The sequence below is a fragment of the Aphelocoma coerulescens genome, chromosome 17 (genome assembly GCF_041296385.1).
Source record: "Aphelocoma coerulescens isolate FSJ_1873_10779 chromosome 17, UR_Acoe_1.0, whole genome shotgun sequence".
Taxonomy (NCBI): domain Eukaryota; kingdom Metazoa; phylum Chordata; class Aves; order Passeriformes; family Corvidae; genus Aphelocoma; species Aphelocoma coerulescens.
In genome coordinates this window covers 527773-550446 of record NC_091030.1, presented here as the reverse complement: position 1 = coordinate 550446, position 22674 = coordinate 527773, and the positions used below count along the sequence as shown (strand labels likewise).

Here is a 22674-nt window from a genome sequence, read left to right as displayed (position 1 = left end):
TAAGGGGATTTATCAAGCTTGAACTAATTAACCCTGGATGCAGAAAGTCAGAATGGAGTGTTCCAGCTGTGAAATCCTCAAGCTTACCCTGAAGCAGACATGGGTCGGGGGGAATTTCACATCCCTTTTCCCTTGTTGGCAAATCCCTGTGGTGACCTTTGGCTGCTGCCTTACCAGACCTCCCTCACTAACATGCCATGAGGGTGCTGTGGTGGCTGCTCAGTAGCAGGACTGCACAGGGTGTCTCTGCTGCCTCTTCAAGGCTCCTGTTCTTAGAGGTTTTTTTCCTTTCTTGAGAGAGAGGGTTGATTTTGAAAGAATCCAGTAATTTTGCCTGTAGAAAGAGGCTTTAGAAGTTGCTGCCAATCGTTTTCTCAGTGCAGAACTGTCAGCCAAAGAGTGACTTCAGAACAAAAGGAGGGGAGCAGATACCTGAAAGCTCAGGAAGGGGGGAAAAGGAAAAAACAGGTTGTTTAGCTGCCTGCACGGGGCCTTCAGAGCCTTCTCCCCCTTGTTTACATAGGTCCAGTGAGTCTTAAGAGAATGACTACCCATGACAGAGCTTAAAAGTCTTGGTTGGTTTTTCTGGTGTTCCCTGGCTGTGCTTGCTGGTGTCATCTGTCTGGGAAGTGCAGCAGGACTCTGATCCCAAGTGTGTCTTCCTGCCAAGGGTAGGGAGGGATCCAGAGAGAGCTGCTGAACTCTGAACCAGATGAGAGACCTCCATGACACACATCTGGAGGCAGTGAAAAACATGAGGTCTTCCAACAGAATCCAAGCCAGAGGAGAGAAATAACCTCATGCCTACTTCAAAGCACTGATCTTTTGTCAGCAGGATCAGAGCTGAGTCCTGGTTCACATGGGAATCCTTTGGAATCTCCTATTGCTGCAGCCGTGAGGCTCTTTCCCTCCTGCAGGAGGGTGAGGGGTGGGAGGAAGGGGTGTCACTCAGTCCTGTGAAGGAAGGTCAGTCACACTTCCACCCCTGCAGCTCCAGATTTGGCACTGCCCCCGTTGCAGTGTCCCCGAGCCCGTGTGGAGGTCAGCACGGTGGGTGATGAGCTCCCTGGTAACTCAGCACAGCCCTTCCACTTGCAGGACCAGACCTCTGAAAAAGCTCAGGATTGCAAGTCAGGAGGTGATAAACGCTAAGGGAGATGTTCCCTGCAGCCTGGAAAGGTGCACAGTTCCTGTGTGTTGGCTTGCTGGGATAATAACACCCTTCCTTCCCTGAGGAGCATTTTCTGTTAATGGTGTGAAGTTTGCAGACACATTTCATGGTGCATTTTTTTTCTGGAATTACCTGCTTAGATTTTTTTTTTTCCTTTTTCCCCTGTGCAGCAGAACTGTTTCCTTCTTTGTGACCCAGACTGGGGAAATAGAAAGTCTGTGTTAAGGGAAAAAAATAAAAGAATGGTTTTGGGTAGGATTATTTCAAGGTGGAATGGCTCCCTGGGCCATATGGGGTGTAGATGCACCAGCAGCTTGTTCCAGCACATGGGAGATGAGGCAGGGTTTGGCAGGGAGGGACAAGGGGTGAGCCATGCCTTGAGCTGCTGTTGCTGTCAGGAGCTCCTGGCCAGGTGTGGACTGGCACTGAGAGAAACACTCAGTATCTCCAGTTCACCTTCTCTCTTCTGTGACTGCAAGTAAAGCTTGAACCCAGTGTAACTTCAGCCCCTGCTCATTTGGATTTTTACCATTTTTTCCAGATTGCCCGACAGGAAGGAAGAGTCATTTTAACCTCTGGACTCCCATATCAGACCGTGAGTGTTCCGAGCTGCTGGCGTGTTTCTGGCACTGATCATTGCATGGTCTGGGGTGTGCAGGGGAGACAAGAGGAAAAGTCAGATGTGACTGCACCAGCTGGCTTGGCTTTTTCATGTTTTGTGCACTCAAAGCTACATTAAGGGTCTTCAGAAGTTCGCTGTTCTCAACCACCAAGGCTCAGGGTGAAATGGTTTTTTATACTTATTCTCAGTCCTGCATCAGTGGGGAGAGTGACTGCTCTCCATTGGGGGCAGGGGTGGAAGTCAAGCCAAGCAATCCAGAGCAGTATATTTCTGTCTGGCCTCACTGGCAGGTGAAAGGCAGCTCAATTCCTGTGCTTTTTATCCCAGATTTTCTTACTTGCTGGCTGGCTCCACACTGAGAGAGTTTCAACCCCCAGGGACATTTCTTCAGGCTTGGAAGGGAGAGATTGGAAGGCCCCAAGCATGGGTCTGGTGGAAGCTGGAGAGCTTTTGTGTTGCTACAGATAAACAGAGAAGTCAAAGCAAAACCCAGCCTTGCCCTCAGCACCAGCTGTTCAAAGCTGTTCACAGACACGCTTCAAAATGCAGTGCTGAACCTGCCCAGTCAGTGGCTGCCGTGCTGTGATGCCCTGCTGCAGGTCCTTTGCAATTTTTTACTGCCCAAAAATTCCATATGGAAGAGTGAAACTGTTCTGGATGAGCCAGAGTTCTGTTCACGTGAGCCAGGGTGCAGGAGTTCTTTGTCACAAACTCAGTATAAAAGCTCCCAGCTACTCAAGCAGCCAGTCAGAATATTTGCAGAATAGGGATTTCTGATTTTCTGTGTGAAAGCTGCATGTGGAATTAAACTGCCCCCACAATGAGACACTGTGAGGCAGGTGCAGCCACCCTGCAGGCTCCTTGAGCCTACAGCTGCTGGAATAGGGAATTCAGCATCCAGCATCCTCTTGTTTGGCAGAGCTCTAACTTCAAAGTACTTTGTAGGAATTGCAAAAGGAAAATAACTGCTTCCAGGGTACAACACCCCTGGGAAATGTCTGGTTCCCTCGGTTCCCTTGCCTTTGGATGCCCTCCACAAGGACGGGATGGCTCTGCCAGGCTCCTTTACTGGTGTGTAGCTGATCCCACTCCTATGAGTCCTAAGCATGAAGATGTGTCTGGGACTTCCCAGTGCTCATTCCCAGATACAGACTTCTCTGCAGAGTGTGGAACATTGAGGGACTGCCCACATCAACCCCTTCACATTTCTTGGCCATCAGGGAACTCCAGGTGAAATGTTTGTGTAAATCAGAGGGGCTGAAGTGGTCACTGGACATTGTTTCCATCATCGTGCTTTGGCACGCTCTGTGGGATCTGGCCAGGTTTCATCAGAAAGCAGGGATTGAATTCAGTTTCCTGACTCCAACACCTCCCTGGACAACTCACTGCAATGCCTGACCACCTTTCTGTGAAGAAATGTTCCCTGAAATCCAATCTAAACCTCCCTGAGTGCATCTTGAGCCCATTTCCTCCTGTTCTGTCACGTGTTAACTGGGAGAAGAGGCCAACCCCCCCTGGCTGCACCCTCCTGTCGGGGAGTTTTAAGAGAGTGAGAAGGTGCCCCCTGAGCCTCCCTTTCCCCAGCCTAAATCATGTTTCATACACATGAAACACCGCAGTGCTGCAGGAGCCAGAGCTCAGTGGCTGTTGGGTTACCAGTCGTGGTGCTCAGCCCAGAATGGAGGCCGTAAGCACACGCTGACTCCAGGCACTGTTCGGAATTCAGACCGAGCCAAGAGTACCAGGAAAGGCCCAGTGCCGGGCGCTCGGCCTCACTGGCGTCTCTGTTTGCAGCTGCGCTCCCAGGTGGGAGAGGGAAGGTGCTTCTCCGTGAACTGCTCCGAGAAGGCGAAGGAACAGGCGCTGCAGGTGCTGAAGCACTTCAACGTGCGGGTGTCCCTGAGTGACATCTTCAGCCGCTGCCAGGTAGGACGAGGCTGGCTCGAGCCCCGGCTGCCGCTCGCTCGCCGCTCCCTGCGCTGCCTCGGTGTTCTGGGCCTTGCTCTCAGTGTCTTCTTGGTTCCCAAGAGTTCTGCTTGAACTTTGGCAGCACCTGGCAGAGCCGTGAGGGGTTCTGAGTGCACTCACGTCTGTCACAGTGCTGAGGGCTCAGTCAGGGGATCAGAGGCTCTGCATCTGCAGCTTTGCTAGAAACTCGCCTGTTTTTCTGATTTTTGGTACTTGGCATGTGTTTTGGCATTGACTGTCATGGTTCTAGTCTCTTTGTTGCTGTGTTCTCTGTCTAGGACACATGCTGTTTTAATTATAAACCATGTTTAATTATGGCTCTGTGATTCTGTTAACACTTAATTACTTTAATAGGAGGATTTTTTCATAGGACTTCTTTTTTTTTTCAGGAGCTATTAGGTTAATTCATGTCCATGCTAGTTGATGACTCCAGATTGTGTTTGGCACGGGATATCTGTGGATTGCTGTTAAGAATAAATTTTAATTGTGTTAGCTCAAGTCACCATCTCTTCCAATTTCACTCTTGTATTTGTTACAGCAACACGCCAAAACCTATCCCTTCCCAAACTGCAATATAAAGCAACGGGCAACTTCAACATCTTTCACCTTAGCAGTGTTGAAAGAGAGAAAAAGAAGCAAGTTGGTTAGAAAATTAGCTTTTTCCTAGGGATAAACAAGCCAGTGAGTTTGGCTCAGTGCTTCATGGTGGAGATCTGGGGTCTCCTGGCCCGGTGGAGTTGCACAAGTGGTGCAGGAGCAGCACTGACTCCTGAGCAGACACACCAGAGAGCGTGTCCTGGACCTCTGTTTATATCTGCTGTCAGATGTTGAAACTGAATCTGTAACTTAGAGAGCAAATGAGAGTTGTCCAGCTGGGCAGGTTGGCTGTGAGAGGAGACTGACGGAACTCCCTGCAGGTCGGATCCACAGAACAGGGGTTCATCTTACTGCAGGATAAATGGATATATTCAGATATGGGATACTGCCTTCAGTCCTGTGGTTTTATTGTCCCAGAACAGATTGCAGTTGTTATACATATATATATTTATAGTGGCACGCTGGCTTCTTGGCTGTTTTAAACAAACCTTTAAAAAACCTTGTGGATTCTCCGATTCCCTGACATCCCATAAAATAGCAGCATTCCTCCTGATGGTTGTTGAAATGCCACAAAAATAAGCACACACATGCACAAAGCCATGCTGCAGGAAACTCTGTGCTCTCTAATAAATGCACGAGACCCTGCAGCAGACGATGGAAAACTGACCCCTCACCCAGGATCTGGGGTCTGGAACTGGTTAACTCTATGGGTTTAGTACATGCTGTCTTCGTTTACAATATAAATAGGGGTAATCAATCAGGCTAGGAGTATATACTAAGTGTTCTCTTACTTCCAGGAGAAATGCCTTCCCCATAAATTGTGGTGCTGGAACAGCTGCACGTTTCATACCCCTCAGCATGGGAAGATGCTGATTTGTCAAACCCCTCCCTGTTCTGAATCATATTTACCTTCATTTAAAGCTTTGGCATTTTGGAGCTGATTTTGCTCAGCTGTCTCTGCAGACAGCACAAGCTTGGCTGATGTGCTGCTGATGCTCTGGAGGAAAATCCCAGCCCTCCCAGCTGCACTTCCCAGGGTTGTGTGTGAGGGGAGCCATGGGCAGCATGAGGAGCGGGATCATCCCCCAGCACTGAGGAAAACTGACAGCCCACGTCAGCAGTGGCAATTTCTGCCTTCAGGAGGGTGCTCCGGGCCTCCATGGCCAACAGAGACCTCAGCAGTTCTTTTGTACGTCCTTCCTAAAACATCCTCATTCTTTGCAAACCTAATTGGGCTTAATTAGGATGGAGGCCGGATCCTGAAACTGCTGAGCTGTGCCTGCCAGCCTGTCTGTGCTGCTCCGGGGCTGGGTCACAGACCTTGGGGCTCCCACACTGCTCTGAGCTCTGCCCCTCCTTGTAGAGCACATGGCAGAGAGGGGTGGCAGAGGGGTGATGGAGGGGTGACAGAGAGGGGTGGCAGAGGGGTGATGGAGTGGTGATGGAGGGGTGACAGAGAGGGGTGGCAGAGGGGTGATGGAGTGGGGTGGCAGAGGGGTGATGGAGGGGTGACAGAGAGTTTTGGCTGCCCCTGCAGCGGGGGAGCACAGTGGGCACACAAGCAGGGCTCCAGAAGCAGCCAGTGCTGCTGTGTCTGTGCTAGGCAGGAGGAGGAGGAGGAGGAGGAGGAGGAGGATGGGCAGTACTGATCCATGGGCTGGGCCACTCTCCTCCCTCTCCTGCACGGAGCTGGGCCTGAGTTGCCAGCACAGGTTGGGTTATCTGTGCCATCAGCCATCGCAGATAAGCCCTGGCTGTGTGTCACAGGAAGCAATGTGACATCCTGCCTGCTCCCTCTGTCTCATGGAGCAGGGCCCTGTTTTGTCTCTTGGGCTTCTGTTCTGTAAATGATTGGAATGAATATGGCAGCAAATGTTGTCGTAACAATTAATGGGGGAAGTGCAGAACACGTGGTAAAACTAGTCCCGATTCAATGTTGTACCCAAGACTGCTGGAAAATGTGTTTCCTCTGTCAGCTCCCTCAGCAGGGATGGACGGGCTCGCTTTTGCAGATGTAAAGAATGGGCTTGCTTTGTAACCCTGCCAAAACACTGCTGTTTCTTCTGTTAAAACAATGGCCAGTGCTGGCTACCTCTGTCTGACCTAGAGCAGCAAGTGCACGGGGAGTGTCACCCAGGGGCTGCTCAGCATTTCTGCTCCCACTTGTGCTGGGCTTCAGCTTGGCTGCTCCAGTTAAAGGCTCCAGGACTGGGGACTGCTGCCAAAGGGGTCAGTGATGGTGCAGGAATGACCTTTTCATTCCATGTGTCCCTCAAGTGCTGCATGGTAGGAACGTGGTGATGATCCTGGGGAGCCACCCCTGCACAGTAGCTGTAGCTGGGCCTGGTGCTGCCTTTGGTGAGGAATGTTTTAGTGAGGCTGAGTGAAAATAATATTAATTCTATCTTTTGGTGATGTGCATTAAAAACCTGTAGAAGTTCTACATTTCATAGCCTTAAAATATTAGAAACCCCTTCCCTCTATTTGAAATGCAAATGTCACATGCCTGCCACCTCTGCACACGTTTGAGTATCTTGTATTTTTCTTCTTTTCACATAGCTGAAATCCTTCCTTCAGGAAGGGGCAATGTGAAATGATGTTTGGGGTGTTCAGACATGATCAGTTCAGCACACTGAACCCTTACAGTAGTCAGGAAGATCTCTGTGGAGTTGTTGGGGGCCATTGTGGGGAGCCTTAGGGTTAGCTCACAGCCTGACTCACCTGGGAGGTCAGTGATGCTCTGCTCTCCACAGCTTGGAGGAGGTTCTAACACAGAACCAGCAGTTAGAGAAGGAAAAAACACCCAAACCTGCTGAAGAAGGTGGCTACTGGATGGCTTCAGTCATGGGCACAGACAACTGGCAGCTGGATCATTTCACAGCAGGGTGAAATTCAGTTCCTCTCTCAGGTCCATTCATTCACAGCTGTGGTTGTCTCCTGCCCTCCCTGGTGCTGTCCCTCTTTGGGACATCCTGCTGTGACACCTGAGTATGGCCTGGTGGGACAGCAGGAGGACATGAACTCCATGTCTCCATGTCATTCCAGTCTCTTAAAGAAACTCTTGAGAACAGCCATGTTTTGGCAGGATGCATTACCTGGATGACTGGTGGGACTTCTGCCACCTTGCTTTTCCATGCCATGTGATTGAAGGTCCACCCAAAGCAGGGGTGGGCTGCACCTCTGGACCTGCCACTGTGCCAGGGCCTTGTCACTGGCTGCTTGGTGAGCCTGCGGGCCCAGCACATTTCATTTCCCATGGCTGAGGTGTCTGGCCCTGCAGGGCTGGCAGTCTTGGTGTGAGCAGTGCTGCTGACAGGGAGGAGTCCCGGGCTGGATGGTGATAAACTGAGGAGATGAACACTGCAGGTTGGTAGCTTTACATCTTTATATCACAAGGGTTTGTCACCATGGCTTGAAGGGACGACTGTGTCCAGTGGTGTTTGGGCTCACTGAGAAATTTCTCCTGGAATCTGGAGAAGGAAGAACCTTGTGGTTAAAGGTTTCTAACTGCTGTAAAACCCTCACTGGTGTGAGGCTCTGCAGCTGGAGTTGGGGCCAGCATCTGTCCATCTGCAGAGAAGCTGTGCTGGGCTTTACTCAAAGTGTAGCTGCTGCTCAGCTCCGTTCTGGGTCTGAGGCTTTGCTCGGGTACGAGGGGGGAGCGGGCTGGGGGAGCCGGGTCCTGCAGAGCCACTGTGCCACCCCCACCTCCCCCGGGGCTCTCTTTCCTTTCCCACCCTCTGTTTGACTTGACCCTTTAGCCTTTAAGCTGGCCGGGGCAGGGACCCTGCTTGAACAATACCTAACGCAACAGGAGGCTGATCCCAGGTGAGGTTTCAAGGCTTTCCTGCAAGGAAAAATGATTGCAATTATATCCCCTGCAAAAATAAATGTGCAGGCAAAAAAAATCCCAGGCTCCAGCTGCAGTTTGTGCATCTGAACAGCCCCGCATTGATGGGGGGATTATCTGCACATTCAAATAGGTTGTCTCTTGCACTTCACTGAATGCTCTGATCCTAAATAAGCAAATTACATCACCTATTCTGATGTCCTGTTTAACTTATGACCTCAGCCTGAGCGCTGCAGGATATGAGAGATAGCTGCTCGATTTCACTGTCTGGAGATCTGATATATTTTTCTACTTTTTTTGCCCCCCCCTTCCCTGTCTTTCAGTTTCCAAACGACTCACCCCAGCCTTTACAAAGGTGTTAGCATGGGATTAGGAGTAGGCGGGGAGGAGGGGGGGAGAAAGAGAGGAAACCACTTTTTTTTTTTTTTTTTTTTTTTTTAAATTAGGTGCAAAAGCATTTTAACAGTTGCAGCAAATGTTTCTGGTTTTTTGTGGTTAAGGTAACGAATTTCATTGCTGCAAAGCTCATCATGTGCAGGCTGATTTACGCAGAGGGAGCCCAGGATGGAGCAATCCATTTAGCAGGGACAAAGAAAAAGGCCTTATGATGAGATGGAAACCCTGTGCTTGGGGCACTTTGTGAGAACCTTTGAAGCCAGCCTGGGAACTCTGGCAATATTAGTCGATAATTAGTAATATAGATCCCTCAAGCTGTCGTTTAGATTGAAAATGTGCATGTCTCTCATGAGCCTCTGTCACACCAATCTGATCAGCAGGCTTTTTTCTTCCTTTTATGTGGGTTGCTCTGTTGGTCCAGATGATGATGAGAACTGCCAGGCATCGTCTTTCTCACTCACTTGTGAGCTGAGCAGCTATCTCCTGCTCCAGTGTGGCATGGGAGTGGAACCAGGGCAATTTTGTTTTGTGGTCACCTTTCCTGGCCTGAGCAACAGTCATTTTATTCCTTTTAAAATACCAGTTGTCCTTCCCCATGTGTAGAGAAAAAACAGTAAGACTTAAAGACTGCGTATTTCGCGAGATGTTTCTGTCCCAGCAGACAGCAAGGGGTTGGTCTCGGGAGTCTCTCAGGACAAAAAGCATCTTCAGCTCCAGTGGGGCTGAGACATCATCAAAGAATTTGAAAATGTCAGTTCTCATAGCCCCTGGTTCAGCTTTTGAGCTGCCTTCCACTGATGCAACATCATGTCCCCATTTACTTCCTTTCAGCCCTGAAATCTCTTTGGAAAGCGCTGTGTCGCTCTCTAAATGAAGAATTAAGAAGGGTCATGTGTGCTGGATTTCGATGACTTGGGAATGCTGAGAAGGAGAATATCATTTGGAAACCTTCTGTGGTTTAATAAAAGGTTCATCCATAGGATGCAATTTGTCAGCGCCTACAGGTCAGGAAAACCTGTGATTAAGAGCATCTGTGGTTTCCCCAGATGTGTGAGTGAGCTTCTCACTCCTCCCCAGCCACCCAAACCCGGGCTCAGCCAGTGCCTGCCCACGGTGTGGGCTGTGATTTCTTGTTTCAGAGTGTGATTGTTCAACACAAAGGGTAAGGCCCTCTTAATCTTTTTGTTTATCCTGGGCTTGGCAATTCCGATGTAATCTGCAGCCTGTGCTGCAGAGGCTCCAGCCAGGAAGCACAGCTGGTATTATTCTGCCTCGACAGACACTGTTGAGGGAGCAAATTGCCCTCCAAAGGTGCTTGTCCAGGGCTGGCTGAGTGGCTGAGAGGTGAGTGCTCCTCGCCCTGGCACTGCGCCTCGAGAGAGGGATCGAGCTCTTTGTGTGGAGAGGCTCTCCCCAGCAGTCATTAAACACCATCAGCCTCTGGGATAATTTGTCATGGCAAATTCTGCTTCTTTTGAGGCTCTGGGTGAGATTTTTGTTTGCTAATCTCTAATGCTTTATAAACGACAGTGAGGGCTGGTAGTGAGTGGTCGCTGTTACCTGCGGGGGGGGGGGGGGGTGGGGACACCCCAAAGCAGCACAAAGATCATGGAATGCTTTGGGTTGGAAGGGACCTTAAAACTCATCCAGTTCCAACCCCACTGCCATGAGCAGGGACACCTTCCACTGTCCCAGGGTGCTCCAAGCCCTGTCCAACCTGGCCTTGGGCACTGCCAGGGATGGGGCAGCCACATCCTGTGTCAGGGCCATCTGTGCCAGGGTCTCCCCACACGCACAATGAAAAATTTCTTCCCAATATCCCATCTAACCCTGCCCTCTGGCAGTGGGAAGCCATTCCCTGTGTCCTGTCACTCCAGGTCCTTGTCCAAAGTCCTTCTCCAGTTCTTCTGGGCCCCCTTTAGGCACTGGAGATTTCAAGTAGACACAGAACAAGCCCCAACGTGTGGGTGCCAGGCAGGGGGGCAGCACTCTGTCCATGATGGCTCTGCAATGTGATACGTGAGTGCACACAGCACCAATCCTGTAAAATTCCCAGCCTGGAGCTGGCTTAGCCCTGTGCTGTTGGCCACATAAAACTCAGAGTCCCCCCAAAAAAGGGCTCGACTGGGCCTAATTCTCAGCAGCGAGCCCGGCCGGCGCTGCCTGGTTCCCACAGACTGTACACTTCCCTGCCAAGATTTCAGTATCTTCAGAAATTCAGTGGAGCATGAAGGTCACAGCAAGGGGAGAATGACAGCCTGAGAGGTTTTTTTCCCCTTTCAGCAGCTCGGAGCAGACTGTTGTCTCTCTCTCCTGTTGACTGTTTTCATAGGGTTAGCGTGAAGTTTATGTTTTCCACAGCCCAGTGGCAGTCGGAGCTGGGAATGCAGCGGATCAGCTGTGTTTCTTCAAGGAAGACGGTCTCATGTTGCAGACTTTCTTTCTCAGTGTCTGCAAAAGCTTGGTTTCCAGTGAAATTTCCCTTACAGATCTTTGTCTTGAGGTTCTCTTTGTGGATGTATGTGAGAGACTGTACCCAAGGTTTCGGTTTGGGTATTTATTTCGCTTCTTTTATTTTCACTTGCAAAGCTGCAGGCGGAAATTAAACTGCAGCAGGGAGGGGGGGGAAGCTGTTAATTTTTCACGGTGTTATGTATTCCAGTGCTCAAAATGATGATGCCAAATTAGCCATTAGAGGTCAAACCTCAGCTGACAGCAAATGTTTTCTTTTGAGGAAGTCATCCTTATTCCTGGGAACCAGTTTTGTTCTCCTGTGCTAAATGCAAGAAAGGTATGAATGTGTGGTTTTTCCTGGAGGGCAACACTAGCTGGAAAAATGCTGGTTTTAGCCAGTGGAAACAGCACAAGCAAACAACGATTGGCAGTGAAAACAGCACTTGTATTTAGACTAGCATAGAAAAGAAGACACAATGTAGTGCAGAGTAAATGTTCTTTTATACAGCCTGTACAAGGCTTTTTCTTCCTCTCGTGGGTTTGGACAGACTATGAAGTGCATTGGTCAGCAGAGATGCTGGTGCACTGGGAGAAAGTAATGAAGGGTCAGCGGGTGACAGTGATGGAGTGACTGTAAGGAAAAGAGGAACTCTCTGGAGAAGGCAGCGACACAGCTCCAACTCCCATGTGTCCTGAGGAAACTGTCCCCATGGCTTCTCTCAAATGTCATGAGAAAACAAGAGATTTTTAGCCAGTTTAAGTTCTATTGGTATCCAGTCCCCTGTGCCTCCTGAGGTCATAGTTCAGTGTATTGACTCTGTCAAGAAGTCAAAATTCCCATGTTTTATGCACTGTGTAGTTTCTCCTCCTTTTTGACGTTGGTGCCCTTATAATGTTCTTTGTTTGTGTGTCATGGTGAGGGTGGCTTGGCCCTCCCAGTGTTTGAATGGGGGTGGGCACTCACCAGGGTAGCACAAAGATCATGGAATGCTTTGGGTGGAAGGACCTTAAAAGATCATCTAGTGCCATCCCCTGCCATGGCAGGGACACCTCCCACTGTCCCAGGCTGCTCCAAGCCCCAATGTCCAGCCTGGCCTTGGACACTGCCAGGGATCCAGGGGCAGCCACAGCTGCTCTGGGCACCCTGTGCCAGGGCCTCTCTACCAGCCCAAGGAACAATTCCTTCCCAATATCCCATCCATCCCTGCCATCTCTCCCAGGTCTACAGCAGTGCCAGCAGCAGATCTGTATTCCTTCAGAGGAATGTGAGATCTCAGGCATGTTTGGAACCTTCCTTGGAAGCACCATACGCTGAGCTGCACATACTTGGTTTCAGTGTAGAGTTTGCTGAATCTGTAATTGCTCAGCAGCATTTATCTGAAGACCTTTAGGCATTAAACTGTGTCACTTCCTACTGGCATAAAGCAGCCTCTATCTGTTATTCATGGTATTAGTTGGACGAGGTGACTCCCTGTGCCAGAACTGTGTGTCTGTGGGTCCTGGTGAGATGTGGTGCAGGATTGTCTTCAGCACCTGCTGCTGCAAAGGCATTTCCAGCCAGTGATGATGGTCAGCAACATCCCTGGGGTTCTTTGGCCTGTTCAGGAATGAAGGCCTTGTCCCCACAAGGTGCATCTGGTCTGGATGAGTGACTGGATGGAAGAGACCATTGGGGGTTTGTGTGAACTCTGTCATCCAGGGACTACACAGAAGCAGGGACACAGAAACAGGGACAGCCACAGCAGTCTCCTGGTGAAGAGAGACATGGAAAGCCTCTAAATGAGTTTCTCAATTCATGCGTTGTGTCAGTCTTGATGAAGAGGATGTTTTGCAGCTATTGTGATGCAATGCAGCTAAGCCCAAGGTAGGATCTGGCTGAACAAGCTTAGAGGGAGAAATGACAGTGTAGGAGTTTTGGCAAAGGTGGAAAATGTAACATTCAGGGCATGCTCCTTGTGAGTCATTGGCTGTTCTCTGGATGAGGGGATTTGGGTGATTTACTTGTCCTAATTTAAGACACACAGTCTGAGTTGATCACCCTTTTATTCATGGAAGTGCTGGGACAGGATGCAGGTGAAAGCCTGGTTTTGTCTCATGCCCAAAAGCTTCTCTATTCCTATTCCCACCTCAGCTTTTCTCTTGATATTTTCTGGGAGAGCTGCCCCTGCTGAGGCATTTTAGTGAAGTGGGAGAGTAGCTGATGTTTGAGGTGAGCACAGCCAGGTTTATTTTTCTTACTGCACATTAAAATGCCTGTGGTTACAGGTGTCCTGCAGCCAGGAGGGTGGTCCCACAGCCCTTGTCCCCTGCAGCCAGGAGGGTGGTCCCACAGCCCTTGTCCCCTGCCTACTTGTCCATCCTTCATGTTTGCAGCTCACGCCTGGGGAGGGGGCACATGGGCAGCCACATGTTGAGGCTGATCTGGTTGAAATGGGAGTTCCCACCCACAGCTGGATCAGTGCCTTGTAGTCACAAGGGATATCCCAGGAACAAGATACATCTCAAGTGTACTGATGGTATGGACTGTTCCACCTCCAGCAGCCTGATCCTGGTTGGGTGCCCTGCAGAGGTGTGGGTGGACCAGTAACTTCTGCAGCTGTTGTGGTTTTAATCTGACAGTCTAATTTCATGGATTTTAAAGAAGGGGAGATCACTGAGCTTGGTCCTGGCAGGAAGAAATGAGCTGGTGGTTGGAGAGAAGGAAGTTGGTGACAGAGGAGTCAGAGGAGGAACAAGGTTCCCTACAAACAAGGTCATGTGAATGGTGACAGCCTGGAGTGATCAATGTACAGGGATAAGAGGTCACTGGGGAGTCAGCCTGAAAGCTGAAGCCTCTCAAAATATCTGGAACACTGTGGAAAAGAAAGTTAAGAAGAAATCAAGTAAAGCCAGACAGCTCCTGCCCCCTGGCCTGCCTCGCTATCGTGCTTCCCTCAGCGTGCCTTTGCACACTCCAGTTCCTGACTGTGCAAAGGAGCTGGGCACTCAGAAGTTGTTTGTGCTTCCCTCTGTGCAGACAGTGCCCTGTGGCCAAGGGCTGAGCCTCAGCTCCCAGGACCAAACCCACCCACAGCCAGGGCCAGCCTCCCTCGGCCCGGCCAGCTCCGGCTGCCCGCGGCTGTGGGGCCGTTCCTCCCCCGAGCGGGGCCTTCCCTGGATCAGCCGCATTTACTGGCATTTACTGGCGGGCTCAGATTACCCCAGTGAAAATAATCGGTTATGCAAAGTTACGCTGTTTAGATTGGGTTTCTTCTGTGTGGCCAGCGAGGTGTGAAAGTCAATCTGCGCCGCAAACCCTGCGGGCACTTTCTCTCTGCTGGCTGGATATGATAGCTCTGGGCTTGGGCTCCTGGGGGGGAAAGCTGGCTCTGGGCTCGGCTCAAAGGGACACAAACCACAGGTGGTTACAGTGGGACAGGGCTCCTAAACCCAGCCTGGCAAAGCCAAGGGGTCACCTGAGAGGAGGGTGTGAGGTCTAGGTCTGGGGAGCCCTTCGGCCACCTCACCAGGACAGGCCATGGCTGCTGACAGAATATGCTTGTACTGGTTTTATCATGGAATCACAGAATAACTGAAGTTGGAGAAGTCCTCCAAGATCATCAAATCCAACCATTCCCCCAGCACTGCCAAGGCCACCATGTCCCCAGGTGCCACATGCACTTTTCAATCCCTCTGGGCTGGGCAGCCTGTTCCAGTGCCTGACCATTCTGCCTAATACCTAATCTGGACTTCCTTCCTCTGGCACAACTCGAGGCTGTTACCGGTGCACTCCTGTTCTCAGGCCACCATCACGGTCTATGCAGGAACAGCAGAGTAACCAGTAAACACTCACCATTAGGAGAAGGACTTCCTGTCACAGGAGTATTTCATACTATCCCTCTGATACTTTTCCTTATGATCATCTTCCTTTTCTCCCCCAAGGAGTCACAGATTTGGAGTTTCAATGTAGAAAAGTCCCTGTGGACCAACAGCCCCTCCTGATCTCCTGCCTGCAGCCGCGGTGTCCCAGTGACCCCTGCCCAGAGAGACCCAGGCTCGCTCCCAGTTTGAGCTGGTGGGGAGGCTGTGGGGGGGCTGCGGGTGGCCGTGGCTCAGGCTGGAGCCCTGAGCTGACCACCCCAGTGTGGTGTCAATGTGTGGTCACAGCAGTGGCACGTCACAGTCGCTGTTGAGGGGCTTGCTGGCTCCTCCTTGGTGTTCATAAGCACTGGAGCATCTCAGGGTCCGCTAGGGAAGGTCCAAGGGCCGCTGCTTTGCCCAGGTTCTGCAGGCGCGATGGAATGGGAGAAACACAGAAAGGCAGCTCATGCATATTTAAATCAGTGCAAATTTATGCTGTCCCTGATCTGTGACTTACCGCAGTAACATTCATATTCAGCTTTAATGCCAAAAACAATACTCAGCTGCTTTCTTACTCCTTAATGAAAAATACCTCTTTAGGGCTTCTTTGAAGTCCCCACCCCTGAAAATCCCGGCTATATTGTCGTCATTGTTACTGTTAACAGCCCCTGCCAGGCCCGGGAGCCTTTCCTGACGGATCGCTCGGCGGGGCTTTGTCCGGCGCTCCCATTCAGCGCCGCGCTACAGCCAGTTTGAAATGGCTAATGACGGGCCTCCCAGGGGACTGCTGCCAAGCTCTCAAAGACCTCCCAGGTTTGGAAGTGGCAGGGTGTCCTTTTCCTGGGGCCAGCCGCAGAAGGAATGCACACACTCAGATTCTCCTACCTAAGCTGCATCAGCCAAGTTATTTTTTCAGTTGCAAAGAGTCATCCATGCGTACAGAGCCGGTTGCTTAGCAGGAGAGAGATAGCTGTGTCAGTAGAGGACATGGAATAAATAGAGGGAAAAGGTTAGATGGAAAGATCCCCACTGGTTTGAGGCATTAATGTGTTTTAACGTTGAAAATACCCTTTTGGAAAAATACGAAAGGCTTTGAAAACTTAAGCCAGGGTCTGTGTCAGGGACAGGACAAGATTCATCCATCCCCAGGGTGCAGTGGTGGTGCAGCGATGTTTATGGGTGCCATTAGGAGTGTGAATGGTCCCGGTGGGCCCAGCTCCTGCAAGCCATTTGCAAAGGAGAGCCAGAAGAACACTGGATGATCCCCGAGGTCTGTTGGAAATGGGACTGGGATGTTTCTGCCAGGATTTCATGAGAGTTTCAAGTCGGTGCAGGCAGCCAGTGCAGCCGGATGGAGCCGGGCCTCTGCTCCCTGCCCCAGCCCCTCTCCCACCCCCCTCGTCCCCACACAAGTGCTTGTTTAACTGCAGGGCCGCAGGATGAGGGAACTGATCCCAGTTGAAACGGGTCTGTCAAAACCAGATGGTTAATTTTATCCCAGCTCAGCTCCCCAGTCTGGCTCGCTCTGCAGCTGCCCAGATGTGCAGGGAGTGGAGGGGGCAGGAGGGCTCTGCCTGCGCTGGGTCAGCCCAGGCGTGTGGAGCTCAGGGAGCTCTGGCCAGCGTGCCCACAGCCCCCGGCTGCCCGGCCCCAGCCCAACAGGGTGAATGTGGCTGGTGCCTGCAGGGTCTCCGGGAGCCCCCTGCTCCAGCACTGCCCGCTCCTGGTTCAGAAGATGGAGCCCCAGCCTTGGGGTGGGGGGATCAGCCCCACCCTGGTGATACCCATTCGGTTTGGACCCTCCTGGCAGTTCAAAATGTGATTAGCTGAAATTTGAGCTTCAGCTCCAAGTGAGGTGGGTGCTTATCCCTGTGTCCAGACACCCCAGCATGTGGAGCAGCTCGGAGCTCATGTGCCCCTCGCCACATCTCTGCCGTGGCTGAGCACAGCTTGCAGCTTCCAAGGATGTTTCTCCATTATTCCGAGTGAAAAGGGCTCTTCGTGCTTGGCAAATGAATTTCCCAGAGAATATGTAAGAATTGGTTCATTGCTTGCACTTGTGCTGCCAAATGCAACCAAATCTTTCCTCCCACTAATGGAGTCCAAATTAATATGTCTGATTAAAATTATTTCTGTTGTTGTTGTTGTTGTTGTTGTTGTTGTTGTTGTTGTTGTTGTTGTTGAGGGGAAAGCTGCCCTCTCTGCAAGTGATGCTGTACCTTTAACTGGGTTGCTGCTGTACGGAGCAGTTGAAGCTTCATTTAGCCTGAATGAAAAACTCGATGCATATTGCTGAAGAGAGGAAACTGGTGGTGGATGATTTACTTGGCATGCCCTACAGCAACGGGGTTATAAGTGAGAAGGGGAAACACCAAGAGCACTGAGATCTGAACCGGAGGAAATGCACGAAGCCTTGAAGTGACCTTATGCAAATTCCTAATGATGAGACTTAACTGAACTCATTTTTTCCAGGGGTTGTAAAGATCAAAATAACAACAGCCTTGAAATGCAAAGGTCTCTGGATAGTGCATGTGAATGTATAGTTGCATACAGCCGAAAACTGCCCCGGGTGGGTGTGATCAGCCTCCCCAGCAGAGGGGCACCGGACTCAAGTCCCAGAGCCCCGACCGAGGCATCGGGGCTGCTCCGGGGGCCAAAGCAATTCCTGGAGTTTCATTCTCCCTCCCACCCTGTGGGACACGGTCTCTGCAGAAATGTTTATTTAAAACTCCGTGTTTCTGTGCTGAGCCCCAGGAAGCCTGGGTGCCCTGGGAAGCCTGACTGGTCCCGGGAAGCCTGGGTGCCCTGGGAAGCGAGCGGCGGTGGCTGGGAGAGCCACTTGTGAAAGGAGTGTGTGAAATGAGCTGTTGTCCTCAGCCTGGCTCCACGGGGTCGGTGCCCCATCCCACAGGCACCACAACCCCCGTGAGGAGAAGCAGAGACACTCTGGGGTCACCAGGCTGTGCCCTGCTCTAGGGGCTGGTTCCCAATGGGAAATAATGTGGGCATGTGTTCAGTGTGACAGTGTCAGAAACTGATCCGGAGACTGTCAAGACCAAATTCCTGTGCTGTTCCTAGAGCTTCAGATTTTTTTCCTCTGTGCTTGCATTCAGCTCTAGGATTCATTCCCTGGAGGGAGACTTTCCACAAGTGCATGTAGTGTTAGAACAATGGGAAATGGCCTTAAGTGGAAGGAGGACAGGGTTAGATGGGATATTGGGATGAAATTGTTCCCTGGGAGGGTGGGCAGGCCCTGGCACAGGGTGCCCAGAGCAGCTGTGGCTGCCCCTGGATCCCTGGCAGTGCCCAAGGCCAGGCTGGACATTGGGGCTGGGAGCAGCCTGGGACAGTGGGAGGTGTCCCTGCCCATGGCAGGGGGTGGGATGGGATGGGCTTTAAGGTCCCTTCCAACTCACACCAGTCTGGGATTCTGTGGTTCTCCTCTTTGATATTAATGCATACGTAAAGAAGTATTGATCTGGGGAGAAAAAGCAAATTGGTCACTGCTGTGAAAAATACTCATCCCTGATTCTGGTGCCTAAATTCTCTGAGCTCTTGTTTCCAAGGACTTGCAGAGTGAGGCACACACATGCACTTCTTGTCTGTGAAACACTGGCTGCCAAATTCTTCTGAGTTTTATTCAAAATACCAGATTAATTGATTTATTTAGATTCGCAAGCAGCAGCAGAGAGCAGGAGGCTCTGACCCAGTGAATAATGGTGGATGTGGCTGTGAACAGCAGCTAATGAAGATGAAAAACTCCCCTGTCCGGAGGAATCCAAACACAGCTTTACAGATGAGGCTGCTGGCCCAAGTGCAGCTGTTTGTCTTTCCAGTAATCTGAGGCAGAGCCCTGAGAAGAGGAGGGGACAGTGACTGTGTGTGTGTAGCAGGAGTCACTCGTGTGTGCAGCTCCCCGGGCTGAGGTGAGCCCGTGGCACAGCGGTGCCGCCGCGGCCCTGGCCGGGCTCCCGTGGGCACAGCCGGGCTCCCGGCCCGAGGAGAGCAAGACACTCAGCACCTTCCCTCTGGAGGGAAGCTGGAAAATCTTCTCTGTATTTAAAGTTCCCATGGCTGCAGTTTGAATTTGGCACACAGTTGGCCATGGGGTTATCTGAGGTCATGTACTCAAATAGTTGTAGATAAAACAAGGGCCTGTTTGGATTGGAAATCTCCAGAGGGCTTTTCCTCTGCGCGCGGGTAATGATATTGCAGAAGGACAGCAGCCAAAATAAAGATTCGGCTCCTTATGCAGTAGCTCAGTGAAGTAAAATGAGCAATGGAAAAAAAAAAAAAAGGAAAAAAAAATTTAAAAGAAGCCTGTTTTCATTACGTTATTTTCTGAACTTGCTGTTGGGATGGAGGAGTTCCAGCCAAGGAGAGGGAGTCCTGCAGCCAGGCGCCATCCAGGACTGGGCTCGCCCTGCTGCTCTTCCAGGAAATTCCCTGTGGCTGCGGACAGCCACGGCGGTCCGGCTGGGCTCACCTGCCCGCGGGCTCACCGCAGCAGCCACGGCAGCAGGGCCCATGCTGCAGAGCTGGCAGGGATGGGGACACTGCCCAGGGCTGCCCCAGCACCTGCTCCCCCGCTCGAGAGCTTGGTTCCCAAAAGTCCTTCCCAGCTGGGGCAGTTAAAAGAGGGAAAAGTTAATGGGTTTTGGAAGTTAAAGAGGGAATAAGATTCTGTCAGGCTCTTTCACAAGCCCTTGGGCTTTTATGAGAAACTATTTCCCCATGGCTATGACAGACTGAGAGCGCACTGGGACAAGAGCTGTGAGCCTGTACCTTTTCAAGCTGCTGTTGGAGAACAGCAGATGTGTGCAGAAACAGCAGCTCTGCTTCTTGCTCACTGCCTGCTCCAGCCAGCTTCAGCCTCCCCAGCCTGCTGTCAGGAAAATACTGAAATGCAAAAGCAGAATGACAAAGTTGGGAAGCAAATGCAGCCTTTGGGAGCTTTCTGTCTTCCTTGGATGCCGTGGTGATGGGTGCTGCAGTAAACACATCACCTAACGGGTAGTGAGGAAGGAAAGAAAAGACAGAAGTGAGGAGGAAAAGCCAGAGGAGAAGGTGTTCTCCACAGGTCAGAGTGTGCTCAGGGCACCAGGGACACCTTCCACTATCCCAGGTTGCTCCAAGCCCTGCCCAGCCTTGGACACTGCCAGGGGCAGCCACAGCTTCTCTGGGCACCCTGTGCCAGGGCCTCCCCACCCTGACAGGGGAGGATTTCTTTCTAATACAAAATGTAAATCTCTCCTCTTTCAGGGTGGGGAGGCCCTGGCAGTGTAAAAACTCTCTTATTTTACAAGCCCCCTTTGGACACTGAAATGCCTCAAAAAGGTCTCCTCAGAGCCTCTTCTCCAGGCTGAGTGCCCCCAGCTCTCCCAGCCTGTCTCTGTAACAGAGGGTTTCCAGCCCTCAGAACACCTCCAAGGCCTCCTCTGGACTTGTTCCAGCAGGTCCACATCTTTCTTGTGCTTGAATTTATCAATCAATTTGTTGCTGTCTCCTGCCTGGATGAAAACAACTGACAAATGCACATTTCTGGTGCAGGTTCTGGGGTTTACATCTTCCCAATTCTGTTTCTGCTAGTATATGCTTCAAATGTATATTCACATTCTTTCTGTGAAGCCAGTTTGTTAGGAAGGAGGGAGTCATCAGAAGGTCATGTATTCATCAGGATTCATTTTTAGAAAGGGAACGAGGCTCCATGCTTCTCTTTGGAGCCTTGGTCCTGCTTTTCTCCTTATAGGGAGTATTTTAATAAAGGGAACAACTGTCATTTTTCAGCTTATGGAGACACAGAGTGCTGTTCACGTACAGCCCCAGCTCTCCCAGCCTGGCTCCAGGGCAGAGGGGTTCCAGCTCTTGAAGCATCTCCGTGGCCTCCTCTGGACTGGCTCCAGCAGCTCCAGGTCCTTCCTGTGCTGGGACCCCAGGGCTGGAGGCAGCTCTGCAGGCAGGGTCTCACCAGTGCAGTGGGGCAGAACCACCTCCCCTGACCTGCTGCCCACACTTCAGGTACTTTAGGTCTGTGATATTCCATGGAAAACACTTTGGAGCTGCTGGGTTTCTCTCTGAGTGTACATGGGAAAAAACAGTGAGTCCTTACTCAGTGAGACCAAAGAAAACCAGGAGGGCTTGGCACCTACACAGATGCTTGTGATGGCTCGCAGACTTGTGTAAAAGGGAGTTTTTCCTCCTCAAAGGCCTGGGTGCAGGTTGACAGCTGGACAGGAGTGATCCTTGGCACTGTCCCTGGATAAGGTGGGCTGGGGGTGCAGTGTGTGCTGCCCACTGCTGTGAGGGGCAGGGTCACTTACCCCAGTGCCAGCTGGAAGGGGACAGCATGTGACTGATGTGTCCAAAGCACTGGCAGGCACCACCTGTCCAGCCCAAAGCCAGCCAGGACAAGGCAGTTTGAAATGTTTCCTTTTTTTGTAGAGGTGCTGGGTGAGGCTTCATGTCACCTCCCTGCCCTGCCTTCGGTCCTGGAGCAGAAGCTTTGCTGCTGGGTTTGCTGTACTGCCACACCACACCTGGCTGTCTCAGTTACCTCTCTGGGGGTGTGTCACAGAACCTCCTCTGAGTGCAGCAGGATTGTTACTCCAGCTCAAAAGCCACTGAGGGCTCCACAGAAATGCCAAGGACTGGTTTGCAGCACACAGGCAGAGCTTGGGAGGATGAGGGAGACATTTGTCCCCTGAAAGGCCTGTGAGACTGGAGCGAACAGACACATCTGACAGTTTTATGATGGTGACATTTTGCATTTTTTTCCTCAGCAGTAGAGCAAAATTAATCAGAAACGCTTTGGAACAACAACTGGTTTATAGGGATCATAGCCCGAGTGCAAGAAGAGCTTTGTCATCGGCGCAGCCTCAGAGCTGATTTGCTGAGACATTCAACTGCCTTTAAATCTCCACTGGAGAATTTTTGCATTTCTGGTCGTGGGTCACTTGTGCTAATTTGGCATTTCTTAGAGCAATTTACATTTTTCTTTCAGCACAAACACTTACCCTCTCTAGTAATGAGAATGTTCCTGTGCTTGGTTTTGGGGGTGGTGGGGAAAGTAGTTCAGCTCTGATGGGAGGCAGCTGCTCCCCTTGGCTCACCAGCAGCTTCCAGGCATTTGTTGAGCCTACAGAGGAAACACATTCTTAAAGTCTGTGTCAGGAGCCCAGCCTGGAAGGAGGAAAAGCCACGTGAATTGTCAGGGTTGCTGTAAGACCTGTCACTTGTCACAGCACTGGGGGTGCTGCAGGGCGCTTGTGGTGTGTGTCCCTGAAACCCTCACGGGACCTACAATGCAACACATGGAGCAGATTTTAATCTCACGTCAGAGAGTGGAGTCAGGAGTTGCTGAATGAGAAGGGAGAGTGGCCATGTGGTCATTAGGGCCCAGAGACAGAGACAGACTCCTGACATGGGCTCAGGCCCGTGGGTTTGAGTGTAAACTGGCCAAGAAACAAGCTGGGAATAGTGCAATACGTGTAAGGCTGTTCCTAAAATAACTTAGTGCATGGAGCAAACCTCTGATCCTGCCCTGTCCTGTGCATCCAGAACTGGAGGAACAGTGAGACAGTTGTGCCTGAGCTGCTCAATGCTGGTGTCAGAAGTGGTTTAGGTTGGAGAGGAGGGAAAGGTTCTTCCCCCAGAGGGTGCTGGGCACTGCCCAGGCTCCCCAGGGAATGGGCACGGCCCCGAGGCTGCCAGAGCTCCAGGAGCATTTGGACAGCGCTGCCAGGGATGCCCAGGGTGGGGTTGTTGGGGGGTCTGTGC

The 22674-nt window shown here is 51.2% G+C and overlaps 1 protein-coding gene across 12 annotated transcripts in view; it reads left to right on the top strand.

Annotated features, from left to right (window-relative positions):
• Nucleotides 1–22674, top strand: part of EXD3 (exonuclease 3'-5' domain containing 3) — a 214431-nt gene that overhangs the window by 109060 nt on the left and 82697 nt on the right. For 11 of the 12 annotated variants that reach the window (XR_011155543.1, XM_069031640.1, XM_069031645.1 and 8 more), the window contains 2 exons: nucleotides 1713–1766; nucleotides 3588–3719. Coding sequence is in view for 11 of the 12 variants with exons in the window: in XM_069031640.1 (XP_068887741.1) it covers nucleotides 1713–1766; nucleotides 3588–3719 (186 nt within the window). In the remaining variant the exon portion in view is untranslated. Of the gene's footprint in view, nucleotides 1–1712; nucleotides 1767–3587; nucleotides 3720–4150; nucleotides 4249–22674 lie in introns of those variants that run through there. The other variant, XM_069031644.1, reaches the window with a different exon arrangement.